The sequence below is a fragment of the Pelmatolapia mariae genome, linkage group LG20 (genome assembly GCF_036321145.2).
Source record: "Pelmatolapia mariae isolate MD_Pm_ZW linkage group LG20, Pm_UMD_F_2, whole genome shotgun sequence".
In the NCBI taxonomy this organism is placed as follows: Eukaryota; Metazoa; Chordata; class Actinopteri; order Cichliformes; family Cichlidae; genus Pelmatolapia; species Pelmatolapia mariae.
Window position 1 is genome coordinate 7502539 of NC_086244.1, and position 15576 is coordinate 7518114.

The following is a 15576-nucleotide window of genomic DNA, read 5'->3' on the forward strand; positions in this document are numbered from 1 at the left end:
AATTATTGCATTAAATGAAGAAAATTGAGATTAAAAGATCAGTTGCATCTTTTTAGTTACATTTTCTCTCTTTTTGCTAATTATAACATGAGGACCGCTCTTTGAAGTAACCTACCCCACAGATTATATTAAAGTCATGGTCTGAGACAATTGTTTGGAGAAAAAAATATATTTTTATTAGGGTGCAAAACAAATTTAATCACACACATTCCACTTTTACAACACATCTATCACATCACATTCACAAATATCTGCTGCCCAGCAGCCAACGTTACTGTAACCCGCAGTCTTCACTGTATCTCATCTCATTTTTTACCCAGTCAACAGGAGCAAACTGCACATTTAACCAATTTTTGAAATAATGAATGGGCGCGAAGGGACCATTTCCACACAATGACTTGATTTACCAACATTACCATCATCTCTAGTGTCCATTTATGTGAAGAGGAGAAAGTTTCTTTAAGAAGCATGTAAGCGGTTGGCTGAGCTTCTCCGCCTTGAAGTCAAAAGATATTTGGCTTTTTCCTCGGGCATTACTGTATCCACCACATCAGCAACTTCACTATCAGCAGAGGCAGTGTGTGGCTTCAGCACCTGCTTCTTCTCCTTCTTCTTCAGGATGATAAGCTCTGCTGGTTCATCCTCCTCAGTATCTCTCTCCACAAAGGGCAGGAAAGCCATCTCTACCAGTCCCCCGACCATACCAAGCATTGCCAGAGTAGAGCCGAGCATGTAGATCTTCAGCATGCTCCGGCTGGGTCTCTGTGTCAGCATCTCCTTAGCAAATGGGATGATCTCGCCAAAGTTTTCCATATTGTGTTGTCGATGAGTCTGTTAAAAGAAAAGGAACAATTGTAACCAGATATTCTGTAAACAGAACAAAGATTTACTCCTGACAACTAATCCATTTAATTAAAATGCAAAAATTCTACTATCCACAAAAAAAGAGAATAATACTTACTTCGAAGCACACGCGCAAACTCTCTTATTCTCTTTTTCTGTGCGTTCTGAGTAATCAGGCTTTGCAGGCAGAGGCAAAGGCAGAGCCTGCATATTTAAACCCAAGCAGGGCCAGGTTAACGCCCACACTGGGGACACAATGCATATTCATGAGGCCACTTGTACTCCAATTGTTTTGTTGGAGATTAGAACTTGTTTGGGTAAAAGGGCAGACACATCCAATCCCTGTATGTGATGAAATGCATGTGATGTGACATGTTGCCTGAACTCTGCATGTGCAGTTCATGCAGTAAACATTATATTGTTCTGACAGTAAGTAATGCTTTGCAACATTAGCTGGTACTCATTAACTTCTTCAAGCACACACAGGCACGCCTTCTGTGTAAGAAAAGTTAAAAATAAATAAATAAATGATGTTAACATTCAGACAGTTAACATGTTACTGACCACTGAACAGCAACAGTCCTGGGTTTGTGCTTTGTTACCATGCATATTGATCTTTATCAGGAGAGCTTCATTAGTGTCCAATAAGAGTATGCAAGGCTGTGGAAAGCCAGCCCCATTTATTGGTTAATTGTTATTGTCTGACAACAGTATTGGTTACACATGGAATACCCCTATTGAACAGCAATAGATAAGCCTCATTAGAAGATAAGGGTCAATAGAATCCCCCAAATCATGCTGTCCTGAGCTGCTCTGCTCCTGTACCTAAATCTGTCCAAAATGCTGACAGTACGTGTGTGTGTACGTGTCTCAAACTCTCTGCCCTTTGAACCAGTTCCCTGCTGCACGAGAGAAGAGTAGCGAGTTGGGAAATGTGTCTGATCTTTGTCACAGAGACATCATCACTGAGTGAAAATGAGAACCACACATTGCTTCAACATCTGTACACCAGATGAATCATGCTTAACATTTTATCCAGTTTGACTTTTAGCTGTGCTGGTAGTGACCAAATAAGTTACACTTATTATTAGTTTTTTAACTGTCACATTGCATATTAATATAATTCTCTAAGTGAAACGCAGCAGTTATACAGATTACTCATGACATTACATTAAAGCATTACTTTTTAATTCAGTACTTTGAGATTTTGAACTGAATATGGAGGTGAAGATTTTATGTAAAGAATTTCATACTAATACATCAGGTCAGAGTAAAATACAGAAGAAAATGCTAAAAAGTATCCACACTAATTCCACTCTTCATAGCTAATCCAGGGATAACCTTTCACCCCGTTTGTCCTCTTTTGGACTGCAGAGTTGCCTAAAATATTGCAGGTAATAACGCAATAATTACGCAGTCGATAATGTTCCTCTTTGAGCAACTCAGCTCTGGGCATTTATGTTTGCCACTGCTGGGAAAATATTGAGACTGTTTGGAGACCTTTGCTCCATTTTTTGTCACTTCTGCTTGAAATGAACAGTCTGTCTCTATTCTGGACTTCACCAAGTCACCATGCTGTGGTTGAGGGGAAAGTTTTATGGCAAATGTGGATGTGAAAACTCTTTCAACAGGAGCTAAGGGGAGAAGGAGTTTAGATACACAGTATTTAAAATGTTTATATGTGAAAGGAAAATTACACACACAGTGACTTTTTTATTTCAGAGATTTTAAAACTGAGTGTTTTACCTGTAACACAGTGTTTGCAGTTAGATTATTCTTGTTGAATCCAGCTTGGCAAATACAGGAAATTCATAAATGGGGTGAAATGAATAATAATCCAAAGCATATACCCTTTAAGTCAACATAAATTTCTCAGCTTTTGACTCCTATTCACATCTTATAATAAAAGCTGTTTAAACCTGGTCACAAGGACATGTTTTGTATCTGTTGGCTTACTTGGCTTAATTTACTCCGTCTGGAACCTGCTGTTCTAAGTATGCTGCTCCTTGTAATCCTGACTGTGCTGGAAAGGCTGAAGTACAGAAGTACAGCCTACTAATTGGCTTGTTGGTTAGATTAACTGAGGTTACCAGCTCAGGTTAAATGAGTCCCAGTTTATGATGTATTTATATCAGGATGATGCTAAATAACATGCAAGTTTGCAGAAAGTTGCAGAAATAAACAAGAAGAAAAAAAAATCTATAATTAGAAAGTAAACATGTCTGACCAAAGCCTGTTCAAACTGTAGCCGGAGATTCCTGTTGCTTACCTGGCAGGGATCCAGTGTGGCCTTCTGCTGCTGTAGCCCCCCAGCTTCAGGATTCAATGTGGTGCTAAATGTGCCAAAAAGGATCAGTATTTTGTAAAATATGCAGACCAGCTCATCTGGCACAAGCAACAATGCTACGTTCAAAGTAACTTACTGCAAATCACCTTGCTTTGTATTCTCATCTTGACCATGCATTGAGCTGCCGGCTGATTATACTGTGATTGGTTAGCTAGTGTATGTACTGGCAATAGCTTAATTTAATTTTGCAAAGTCTACCATTAATTTGTTTACCAGGAGTGAAGGTAAAACAACCACAGCAAAACAAATGCAGATCCTTTATTTTTGAGTATACAGGGATCCCAGCATAATACATATATAACATTAATATATGTTAAATCCATCATTACAAAGCCACATACTGAGACAAACAGCAGACTGCCCAAAGTAAACCGCTTACAATAAGTGAATAAACATTTTTAACGATAGACTTTACCTGAATGTAAAGGTTCTAGTAGGTTTATGGCATTTAATGAGTATACTTGTGGCATTTACACTGTTAATGATAGGTTTGTTTAAATATACATTGTTATATATTTTTTTTATTTCAAACTTGAATTTGATCTGCTCTATTTTATTTAATTTTTTTTAAAAAAGAAGCAAATAATTAAAAAAATAAATTAATGAAACAATTAACTTAAAGAAAGTAACAAAAATATGAGACAACTTTACCATATTAAATTACATCAGTATGGCTTATTGGATGCAGTAAGCATGCGGTTTTCTTTCACATATTCTATTGTGCTTACAAATGCAGGCTGGCTATAGAAAGTGCTTTACACATGATCAAGTACAATAATTGTCACTGACGGCATTGTGTGTATTATTTTAAACATGGAATCATGAACACAAAGTGTTCGGATGATCTGACTTCTGCCCCATCAAAAACCAGTTGTCAGGAACATCGTCACCATAAACGACATGGATATTCATGCAAAGCCCGGCTAGAGGTGAGCCCATCTCATCCATCGCTTTCCCTCCTAGATCACACAATTCTGTTGAATACTGTCAAAAATGTTCTGGTTAAAAATGAGACTCGTGCATCTGAGCGTGTGAGTTTCGTTGTGGTTTGTGTACTTTGGTGTGGTTTTTGGGAAGCTTCCTAGGCACTCTCTCCAAAATAAAATGCCCCACACAGACTGTGGATCTCCCACACCGCTTGAATCAACCACTTGTCGTTCTCAGTACCTGGGAGCTGCTGACGCAAACCAGCTGTATGCTGGGTCAAAACAGCAACACTGACCTGTAGAGGGCAGAAACACATTCAGGGTGAGAAATAAGTCTGTAAAATACACTCAGCATGCTCTAGATTGTTTGCTTTAGGTTCCTCAGGTCACAGCCAGGGTGTTACCACACAGACACTCAGATGTTTTGAGTTATTCTGCCTGATTTTCAGATTTAAATCAAGACTACCAAATACAGTAAATAAAGAGTTCATCTGTGGAGCTGAACTGCAGTTTAATAATAAAAGTGTAATTTAAAAACAGTGTAATGTATTTGTTCATTATATCCACATGCTTTAAGTGTACCTACCAGGTAAAATGTTTTTTTTCCATGTAAACTCTGTGCAGCTTTCACATGATGGCGCAAACACCAGTTATGGTCTTGCTATTATTGGTTTTTTTACCGTATCTAAAAGCAAAAGAGAAAAGTTTTAGTCAGCCATATTATAAACTCAAAAGGTCAAAGGTCACAATATGAGATAAAACAACTACAAACCCATTCAGGTTGGCAGGCTCTGAGTGGTACACATGCTTTCCCTGTTCAGCTATTGTAGGTGCATGTTGTGCACTGCACTGGCTCTGACTGGTCTTCAGTGGGTGGCAGTGGCTCTTTAGTTCAACATGGCTTGTGGGCAAGGACATGTGATGTGTCCCCTGCACACTCCCGTTGACCTCTGGCACCTTGGGCTCAACCTTGTCTGCATTAAGATGTTTCCGGTTTTTCGTTGGGGAGGACACGTCGATGACCCTGATGTCTGGGATGCTGGCCTGCCTCAGGACCTGCTCTGAGTGGGCCAGCTGCAGCTTCTTCATGTGGTTGATGGCAACAGCAGCATTGTAGGCTTGCTGTAAAAGCAAATATAAAAAAGAGGTTGAAAAATAGCCTAGCTTCACTTTAGATGTCCTTATATATGGTGATATTGAGTAGACATTAAATGAAATGTCTTGTTCATTTATCATTGATTGATAAATTATATATTCATGTTTTAGGATCTTTTCTTCTTCTTTTTCTTTTTTTTTTACCACTGGGCAGCCAAGTGCATCTGATTTCCTTGGCAGTGTATGCACTACATCAGCCCTTAGTGCCCTCGATTACTAAACAGTATCTTATTAAAGTCTCCCTGGTCAGGAAGGATTTAGGTTGGCACCCGATTAATCTACTATAAACTGCAGGTCCTCTGTAAGCTTACCACACTGAAGCCAAGAAATTAGTGCAGACTAACCTTCCACTTGGACTTGGCAAAGTTCTTTTGAATCTGAACGCTGACGGAATAGTAGATGTCCTGGCTCCGAGCTGTCTTCCCAATAATCCTGGAAAACGAATGACGGCACAGAAAGCTTAAATTTATTTTAGGTAGAGATTAATTCTGAATGCATTTGTAACTGGTGCTGGGCAGGAAGATTGATGCCTCCTGTGTGCAGTGCCACTAAAATGTTCATTGTAGAAAGTTATTTTATGATCAGGCTTAGATGATATTTTATGGACTATTACACATTAACTGTTACAGCGTAATAATTCAGTGACAGTTGTGAATTTTGCTCAAGACATGCAAATGTACTGCACAAAATTATTTAATTATATTACAAAAAAGGAGTCATTAGTAAAAGATAATATATAATGATTGTTTTTTCATAACTATACTGGTACAATGGTGGGTTTTCATGTCTTGATGCATGCTCAATCATCCAGGTAAGTAAATCCCCAAATGTTGATTCTGTTCATCTGGATGTAGCATCTTCAGTGATGTCTTCAGTCTCAGCTGACTGCAGGTTTGATTGCAGCCATTCCCCAACTCTGCAACTGGTACTCATGGCCATTGATCACTGGTCTTTGATCAATGCTCATTAGAATTTGCATATTAATGATCAAGGAACTAACCTCCCAGCCCATTGTTCCTTCAGTGGTGCTAGTTTCAGTCATTATGCAAATGAAACGTTTCTCCCACTGAAAACGTTACGTCCAGATGAACAGAATCAACTTTTGGGGTGGGTTTTTATATTAAACATAATCAGAATCTCAGATAATGAGGTTTAAATGCTGTTTTTTTGTCTGCTTTTGGCATTGGGTCATGTCAGTGAGAGCAAATGTCCCTAATGTGATAGAGGATCTGATGAAAAGAGAGAAAATGCTAAATTGTCTTGTTGAAGACTGTGAATTAACTTATTGTCAGATAAATAAGGATTACAGTAAACTATAAATAATGCCAAAAAGTCCAAAAAATGTCAACATGGGTGAAGGGAGCATAATAAGTTCCATTTAATGCATGAAAAACAGTATTTAGACTAAAACTTTCCATAATAAAAGACAAATGAGTGGTAGTCACCATGGATGCCTGAGCGCTAGCTCTGTAGTGTAGCGCATCTTGGGATTCTTCTGCATCATGTTACGAATAAAATCCTTGGCTGCAGAAAAAAAACAATAGATACATTAGAGCTTAGACAACGCTGAGTAGAAACACAATCGGTGTGTGCCATCGTTCAGTGTAATTACCGGATTCAGAGATGTCGTCCCAGAATGGTGAGTCAAACTCATACTGTGCCTTCATGATCTTGGAGAAGAGACGTGTCTCACTTTCTTCATAAAAAGGGGGATAACCGCAAAGTCTGAAAAAAACCAAATAAATACAAACATTTAGCATCTGTGAAAAAAATCTCCTACATGGTACATGTGTGGACTCAGTGTGCTCCATTTTTCTGTATATAGGTAACTGTGTCATTGCATAAGACACAGCTGGGGCCTTTAATCTGATAGTCTTGTTACTAAGAGAAAAATCTGGAGCAGGCGGTGAATAGCTTTCTACTTACAGGATGTAGGTGATGACTCCGATAGACCAGCAGTCAACGGCGTTGCTGTAGGGCTTCTGTGCCAAAACTTCAGGAGCTGGTTAGAGAAAATTTTAAAGCTATATCAGTGATTGCTCAAAAGCTCGTGAAGCATCGGTAACATGCAGTATGACCCACTCTGAGGCTCTAACTCAGTGAGTGTGAGATTATTTCTCTAGAATGATATGTTTTCTTACCAACATATCCTGGGGTGCCACAGGCTGTCGACATGATGCCATTGTCTACCATCTTTGACAGGCCGAAATCACTGATCATGATCTTGGAGTTTTCCTCTTGGCTGTAGTACAGGATGTTCTCGGGCTGCACAAGGGAAAAAAGCAGGGACGAGAGCTGTTCACACACTGATGTCCTCAATGAAGAACTTCTCAAATAGTTATTTCACCTGTGGCGGAACAAATTCTTAAATATCTTATTTTCTGTCAAAGTGATAATATTGTAAATTAAGCCGAAGCAAGAGGGGAAAAATCAAAGCAGTATTATCTATATGATTAATGAGGTCTGGACTTCAAGTAACAGTTGAGCTTTGGGGTACCTACATTTTTGCAAAGGTAAAACCACTCTTTATTTGTATGCTAAATAATGCCAACTATGTCAAATTATTTCTCTAAGAATTTCTCTCAAAAGTTAAGTTAGTTATTCTGATGAACTAAGAATTAAAAACCCCTTCAACATATGACCCCGTAAATGATATTCAGGTATGGATAATTACCAGATGGATAAGTCGCAATGGGAACTCTGAAGGCAGCCAGGCTATTCCATCAATAAGCTGATAGTTATAGATCCAATAATTCATTACCTTTTACAGTTCTAACACACCATCTTACCAGATAGTTTCTATGAATGCCAGTACCTCAATTTCAAGCACCACTATGAAAACCCTTAAAGCTCACTTTTGACCAACATATGTCTTTTAACCTGCAGATAAAAAGTCTCCAGGAGGGCCCTCTTTCACCTGCATAATACTGTCAAAATGAAGAACATTTTCTCAGTGTCTCAGAGTGACACTGAGAAACTAATCAGGCCATTTATTATTTCTAGGCTGGACTATTGTAATTTCTTGTTACCTAACGGTTCCAGCAGTCACCAGCTGAGCCGCACAATGGAGTTAGTAGCTAAAATGATTCTCTTCATTTGCCCATATTAGATTCTCTTCATTGGCTCCCTGTGAAGCACTGAATTGGTTTTGCTCCAACATGTCTTAAAGTCCTCATAGTAGCATATTGTCCCACTTTAGAACTGCTGTCAGAGAGCAGGTTTAATTGTGGTTCCTCCAGTTTAGAAAGTACAATGGCAGGCAGAGCCTTCAGAAATCCTCTCTCCTGCGGCTATAGACTCAGGTTGCTGGAGGATTTCCCATGATGTAAGGAGAATGTCTCCTCCACATGTATATCATTCATTTAGATCCTGCTATTGCACATTATTGTTTCTTTCCTCTCTGTCTTTAAAGCTGAATGTTCCTGATGTTAAAAGTCCCATCAGCCAGCCAAACACCATATCATTTTTCATCTCTCTATGGACATGTTTTCCCTTTTCTCTGTCACCTTATCCCAACCAGTTTCCCCCTGCGGTCTCCATTATGCTGCAAAGTGCTTCGTCAAGAGGAAAATTGTTGGTCTTTTCTTTATAATACTGTATGTTGTGTATCTTACTATCTAATGTACCCTCGGGTTTAAGGAGTAAGCATGATACAAATGAGTCAAATGTGATGTAAAGGAGAAAAAACATATATTTCACTAGTGTTTGGGATATTATCAGAGTCATACCTTCAAGTCCCGATGCACTATTCCGTTTTGGTGCAGATAGCTGACGGCCTGCAGCACCTGCTGAATCACTCTGCTGGCATCCTTCTCTGAGTACACCCCCCGATCCAGGATACGGTCAAATAGCTCACCGCCTGAAACCCTGGTACAGAGCCACCACCAGCATTAAAACTATATGCTCCTTTTCCTTTTGTCGTGATAATTTGATAATATTAGACACAAAATCTGAAATACTCACAGCTCCATGACAAGATAGTAATGCGTTCGACTTTCGTAGAAATCCTCCAACCCCACAACGTTCTCGTGTTTAATTCTGTTTGAAAAAATAACATGATGCTTTCATTATGACATTGCTTTTATACCTATCACAAAGTTCCACATACTTTCAACCCAAACAACATCCAAAACCCCCCACATCAATGGCAATACTCCTCCTGTGCTCACTTCTGAGAGATGAAAGCTGGAGGCTCATAAAAATTCACATGTGAATTACCTTCGCAGCACAGCGATCTCATTCTCCAGATTCAGATCCCTCTTCTGTTTCTTTTTCACACACTTCATGGCAAAAGTTTTTCCCGTCTTCTTCTCCTTCACCATGTAAACCTCTGAGAATGCCCCACTGCTCATTAACACATAAACACATATTGAAAATAGGTTACTGATGATGCCTTCACTGATTGCTTTGAAACAACACACAAAGTCTCCCCTGGTAAGGGGAAATGAGCCTTCTCGCTTATTACAAGAGGGCTGTTGTTAATAAAATATGGGCACATTAAGAACACAGAACATTGGACTCCTGTGTGTCTACTTTTATATTGCTCTCGTGCAACTGGGTGAAGCTATTGCTTCATTCAATTTCTCAATTTGTGCATACATTAAATGTTATTGGTTTTCAGCCAACTTTTATTTGAAGGGCTCATGTTTTAAACACATTATTTTTTAATTAATGACACATCCCATTTTTATTTTCTTTATGATTTAAAATATAATAACGCAAGTCCCATTTCCTGGATGAGGAAGTGCTGCAGGCTTAGTAGGACATTGGGAAATAGGCTGTTTTCTTCCTGCAGAGTTAGGAGATGAGACTGGAACATTCATTTCCAAAATGTTGTTTGTTTTTCTTTTTAAGAACATAAACGTCAGACAAAGATGTCCTCTCTCACATTACTTCACACAGATGTGTTCTCAGTACTGGAACATTCTGCTTGGTTTAGATGACTAAGCTCCCCGGATAGAGCATGCAAACACCTACTCTCTAGCTGTGTATTCACCAGGTAGTTACCTGTGCTATTCTCAGAAGTACAATCGGATATACTGATTCATACTGATTATACTGGCTCATATTGACTCATACTCACTTACTGTACTATGAGGTTGGCAGATGAATGAATGTTTATTTCCAGTTTGACATGATACATCTACATACATGCATTCTCACGAGCATCTCTGGTGGGCAACGTCAAGTTGAAGGTTGCTGTAAACGTGAGCAAATGGTTTATGTTGAATAAATGATAAAGAGCTGGTTAGCTTTGCTTAGTTTGGAAACTGAGATAAGCAGCTGAATTTGCAGAGACTGTGAATAGTGTGGAGCCTTCCATAAACCATATGTATTTTTGTATAGATAAATACTAAAGCTATAAAAGCCAAGCTAAGCTAACTGCGCATACAGGTTTTGATTCTAATTTACTGTATAAACAAGATCATCAGAAAAACATTTAGTCCATTTAAAATTTCGTTAGATAATTGCATTTAATGACTTTAAAGGCTTCTGTTGTGTAACCGTCAATAATGACTTTGTTTTTTTCTCCCTGTCGTATTGCATCATTTAGGAAAGGAAACTTCCTGATACAGACTTCTTAGAGACCATTTAATTTAAAATCAACTCAGGGCAGAAATAGCAGTATCAAAGGGTTTAATTAAGCTCTTGTAAGGACCTCTGTGACTTAACAATTCACATGTCCGGGGCTTATTATTGTGCGCTGTGCTCCTGTGTCCATGCTATCTTCAGCGTTGTCTGGGAATAGTTGTTCTACTGGGTGGATTAGGTGCTTTATCCCTGACGCAAAGGAAACGGTGGCAGGCTCCAGGCACAGAAGGTCAGCAACGGACCATGTGTAGGTCAGGTCACAGGCAGGTGTCAAGGGCTATCGGCAGACCACCTTTCCCACGTTCATATAAACTCTAATTCCAGCTCAGTTTGGCAGTCAGGAACAAGCTGTCGCTTTACCATTATAGCATTACTTTACATCGGGTCCCTGAATTGCTTTGATTTTTGTTCCAAGGACCTACTTGAAAAAAATACTTTGACTTTCAAGAAAAATTGCCGGTCAAGACCTGAAAATGAAAGCTAGGCAACAACCATGATCAAAAGGATTAGGAGCGATCAGAAATTGCAAGAAATCACTCGACTGTGTGAATCTGAGTGCTTAAAATTCAGTACAGACTAAAATCACACTGCTTTTCAATGCACTCTGGTGGTTCTTCTTAACCCCGAATAAACTCCGTCCCTATTTCCAGGAAACCATTAGGATGCTGTTTACACAATGTCTGATGAGGCCCAGTGGGAAAGACTGCATAATCTCCAGTCCCTTCTGGAGTCTCTTGCTTTTATTGTGACAGAACACAAAAAAATCGAAACTGTTCACCCGGGAATGGGCATCATTCAGAGAGTTCACCGAAAGCAAACTTGCTGGGTGGCTCAGACAGCAGTAATCCAATCTGTCTTCTCTTCTAGGGGAGGTGCTACAGAAATAACCGCATTACAAGTAATTTTAAAATTTGTTTTCCCACTTTTGCATGAAACTCTTGGTTGTTCAAATTGTTTGGGGGAATAAAAGTAATTGCTGTAGACCAACAGAACCGAACTGAACCAAATTAGATAACGCTCTTTGCTCAGGAGGGCCTTGCCTCCTTCACAGTCCAATCATTGATGATGTGTTAGATAAAACCTCTTGGCAGCCTCTTCAGCCCTCAGCACAGTAAGCTCTGGCAGCACTCTAGCTTACATCATGATTTAATGTTAGTCTCTCATCAGTAGTTCTCCAGTCTATTGCAAAATACTCAACACTGCTACTGGTTTTTATCACCGTCGTGACAAAAATTAGGTGAGCGCAGGTGAGCGAGTGTCGACTGAATGTGTACAGCACAAAGTTAGATGTTAGAAAGCAATAACATTAGGTGGATTCTTATTTAGTTTTTATTTTTTAATTGCAAATGTGCCAGCGGTTCTGGGAAGCACTTCTCATTAATTCCAGCTCTGTTCTTCCCTTCATAGAAAATTAAACAGTCCTAACTTTGATAAATACTGCTGCTTTTTTCATTTAAAGTCACTTCACTAATTGTTTAAACCCGGCACAGAATATCACGTTATCACATTATAACATTTTTCCTGTGCAAGCCTCCATCATATGTTGGCACTCAGTCATGAAAACTTCGAGAACCCCTGACCTCAATAACGAATCTACTGTCTTATTATTTGTGCCAGATTTATAATCATATATTTACATTTTTCTCTGTTTTGTTTGCATATAAAAACTAAAAAGCAACGATTTGCAAATTTAAAAAATTACAAAAAAATTGTGAATGAACTGCTGCACTGATGCCAAAGCCTGGATCCCTCTGGAAAATCAGCCTAATTGTCTAACAGCTAGAGCGTCTTGCTGCCAATACTTAAGTACAGTAAGCCTTAGCATGTTAATCCAATCAAATCAGTAATCTGTCCTCTAATTCAAACAGCATGCTGATGGCTATTATCATGCCAGCCACTGCAGTTCATATCAGTATCACTAAAATAAACCATCTAATGGTGCAAAGCATTCGCCAGGTAAGCAAAAAACTGTTCAGTTACTTAAACATTTTTTAAACTTTAATCAAAGTCATCTTACAGTGAGTTAAATGATACTTACGATCCCAACTCTTCCATGAAGTCAAAAACCTCTTGGATGTTTTCAGTGTTCTTCTTCCACACATAGTCGGCCTCTTGACGACCCATGTCTGCAGGCGCTTTGCCAGGGACTTCTTTTTGATGTTAAGGAAAAACGGAAGACAGAAGAATCGATGTCACTCAAAGGTAAAAGCTCCAAATTGTCCTTGTTTCCTTAGTTTATTTGCATGCAACTGCAACAAACAAAAACCATCCAGGCTCAGTGTTCAGGCTTCCTCATCATGGTAAATGTAAACAAAAAAAGTCATCTGGGATTATTGGAAAGTCCTAACAAAGCAGCTATGAAGGTTGACGCGTCTGCTGAGCTGCTCAGACTGTCTACAGGTGGTGCAGCCGGTGAGACTGCTTTTGTCAGCCGGTCTCTGTCTGGCTGACAAAAGGTTAGCGCACTAATCCGTGCTGTAACTAGCACACAGGGAGGTGTAAAGCTATGCTGGGCTTGGCCCACATCAGCACCACATGATGCTGTATCATAAAGCTGTGTATCAACAAGGCTGATACACAATCTAAAAGCAAATGGGAATGAAATGTGAGACTAGTGTGTCACTTTTGTTTCCTGACATTAAAAAAAAATCATTTGAAAAATAAATTAACCTTTATAACTGTTGTAAATGAAACTTTTAAGAAAAGAAAATACCTTGCAGCTGAGGAATATATTCAATATAATGAGAAAAATAATTGTATTTTCTCAAATGATGAGCATCTAAAACAAGAATGGCTTGTTGAGTAGAACTCAATGTGCTGAGGAGGATTAGGAACACTTTAAAAGGACAAGTTACTCAGTCTGATTTCCTGCCCCCTTTTCTCTTATATAATGGATTAACTCCTGATCTGTATACCTGACCCCATCGCAGGTAAAAAAAAAAAAATACTTAGAACAGCCGAGAACAAATGATTTTAAATGTGACAATACATCTTAATTACTAAAGTATACTATTGCTAAAGTGGTATCTGCTGAAAGTGGTATAAAAACACAAATTATATGAATAAATAAAGCAGAAAAAATAGTTTCAGTTCAGTGCATATGCAAATTTACCAAAACCTAAAGCTCAGAAACATATTTATTCTAATAATCTAGTGTGCAGATTTATACACATACATATATAGACAGTGATGAGCACAGAGGATCTGATATGAAAGGGGTTTCCTGTTGTTTACTCCTCCCCTGCAGTACTTCTTTTCATCCTGAGCGTGTGTTGTTGTTTTAACAGCACAGATCATAACATAAAACTCAGCAGGGGGATCCAAAACCACAGTCAGCCACGCAAACCCTAATTTGCAAAGTCAAAACCTGCATCAGTGATTTACATTTTAATACATACGGTTCCCTTTACGAAAACTTTCACCTTATCTTTGTCATTTATTCATCAACTTCACGCTTAAAGCCCAGTCACACGTTTCTGCCATCGTGCAAAAAAGGGGGAAAAAGATAAAAGAAAATCCACGTTATCTCACGCATAGGTACACCGATACATGACGTGACTCACAGCACGGAGACAGGCTGCTCTGTCAGTAAATGACAGCAGATATGTCCCGTGCGGTGCCTCGCGATACAGCATCGTGCATCATACCAACAGCTGAACCAAGTTCGCTGCGGCATCCGTGGAAAGATCACTCTGCGGCAAACAGGCGAATGATCAGATATTCAGATCAAGCTTGAAGCACACATCTGCCACGCCTGAGCAGAAACACTTCTGAATATACACACATAAATTTACTCAAGACAGATCTATTCCTGTAAATGCAGGACGTTTAAAAACTACCCAGTTTACGCGCAGAATACAAATTACACATCACTGGTCCTCTGCCTCATTCTAGGCCGGAAAAAAAATCTCCAATCTGGAGCTCTTTAGATTTAATTTCTGTAGTGTGAGACATCTGAAGACGTATAGTTAATTTGATAAAGAAGAGGTTCATTCATCAGCACGCTGACTGAGACTTACCTAGAGACTTTGCGCGGTTGGAGCTCTGCTCTGACTCTCCTGCCAAAAGCTCACCGAGGTCTGGGGAGATTACTTTATCTGGGACCTTACAAGTACCTGTTGTTAAGTCGGAGATTACATCCATGAAGATAGTCGATGGGAGGGGCGGAGAGTCTCACAGGTGCTCATTGAGACTTGTGGCACAGTTGAGGCTGATGCAGTCGCTGCTGCCGCCGCTGCATCACATCTTTCCACACAGTTTCAGGTTTTATAGAAAACAGCGCTTCCTGCGTAGTAACGGGCTCCTATTGTAAAACAGCACGATTCATGTAAAACAGCCTACGCCGTGCTCACGACAAGCAAGTAGGCTGTATTTTAAAATATATGATGACTAGTTTTGATGATGCTCAATATAAAATAACTTTAAAAAAATATGACAATTTATAAAAAGCTTTATACACAGGTTATGGTTGTTATACAGAGTCTTTTTAATGTTGTGTTTGAATGCTGAATGAAAGTGGATTTTCTGCAGCTCTGTGACACCAATGAAGAGGAAAGACTTCAGTAACAAACTGAATATTGGTATATACATTAGTTATACATTGGTTAACAATTTAATTAATTTGCAATATTAAATTCAATTTAATAAAGTTACTGCCAGTTTAATAAATAATATCCTGGTGTCTTAATAATGTATGAGTGACCTGTCAAAATT

At 39.0% G+C, this 15576-nt stretch overlaps 2 protein-coding genes across 4 annotated transcripts; both read right to left on the bottom strand.

Annotated features, from left to right (window-relative positions):
- Positions 1–156: 156 nt before the first annotated feature.
- Positions 157–3165, bottom strand: g0s2 (G0/G1 switch 2). 2 transcript variants are annotated; one of them, XM_063464423.2, is made up of 2 exons: positions 3113–3165; positions 157–831 (listed from the first exon to the last, which is right to left on the bottom strand). In XM_063464423.2, the coding sequence occupies exon 2, from the start codon at positions 811–813 to the stop codon at positions 460–462; it is 354 nt and encodes a 117-aa protein (XP_063320493.1). In that variant the 5' UTR covers positions 814–831; positions 3113–3165; the 3' UTR covers positions 157–459. The 2 variants fall into 2 exon arrangements, with proteins under 2 accessions (XP_063320493.1, XP_063320492.1); XM_063464422.1 differs by lacking the exon at positions 3113–3165 and adding an exon at positions 962–1077.
- Positions 3166–3433: 268 nt separating this feature from the next.
- Positions 3434–14990, bottom strand: camk1gb (calcium/calmodulin-dependent protein kinase IGb). Of its 2 annotated transcripts, none has more exons than XM_063463258.1 (13): positions 14883–14990; positions 12902–13013; positions 9490–9615; positions 9235–9309; positions 9000–9138; positions 7413–7536; positions 7198–7273; positions 6884–6996; positions 6717–6795; positions 5616–5703; positions 4889–5238; positions 4703–4801; positions 3434–4412 (listed from the first exon to the last, which is right to left on the bottom strand). In XM_063463258.1, the coding sequence occupies exons 2-12, from the start codon at positions 12985–12987 to the stop codon at positions 4744–4746; spliced, it is 1314 nt and encodes a 437-aa protein (XP_063319328.1). In that variant the 5' UTR covers positions 12988–13013; positions 14883–14990; the 3' UTR covers positions 3434–4412; positions 4703–4743. The 2 variants fall into 2 exon arrangements, with proteins under 2 accessions (XP_063319328.1, XP_063319330.1); XM_063463260.1 differs by having other exon boundaries at positions 12902–13112; positions 14883–14946.
- Between the last annotated feature and the right edge of the window lie 586 nt (positions 14991–15576).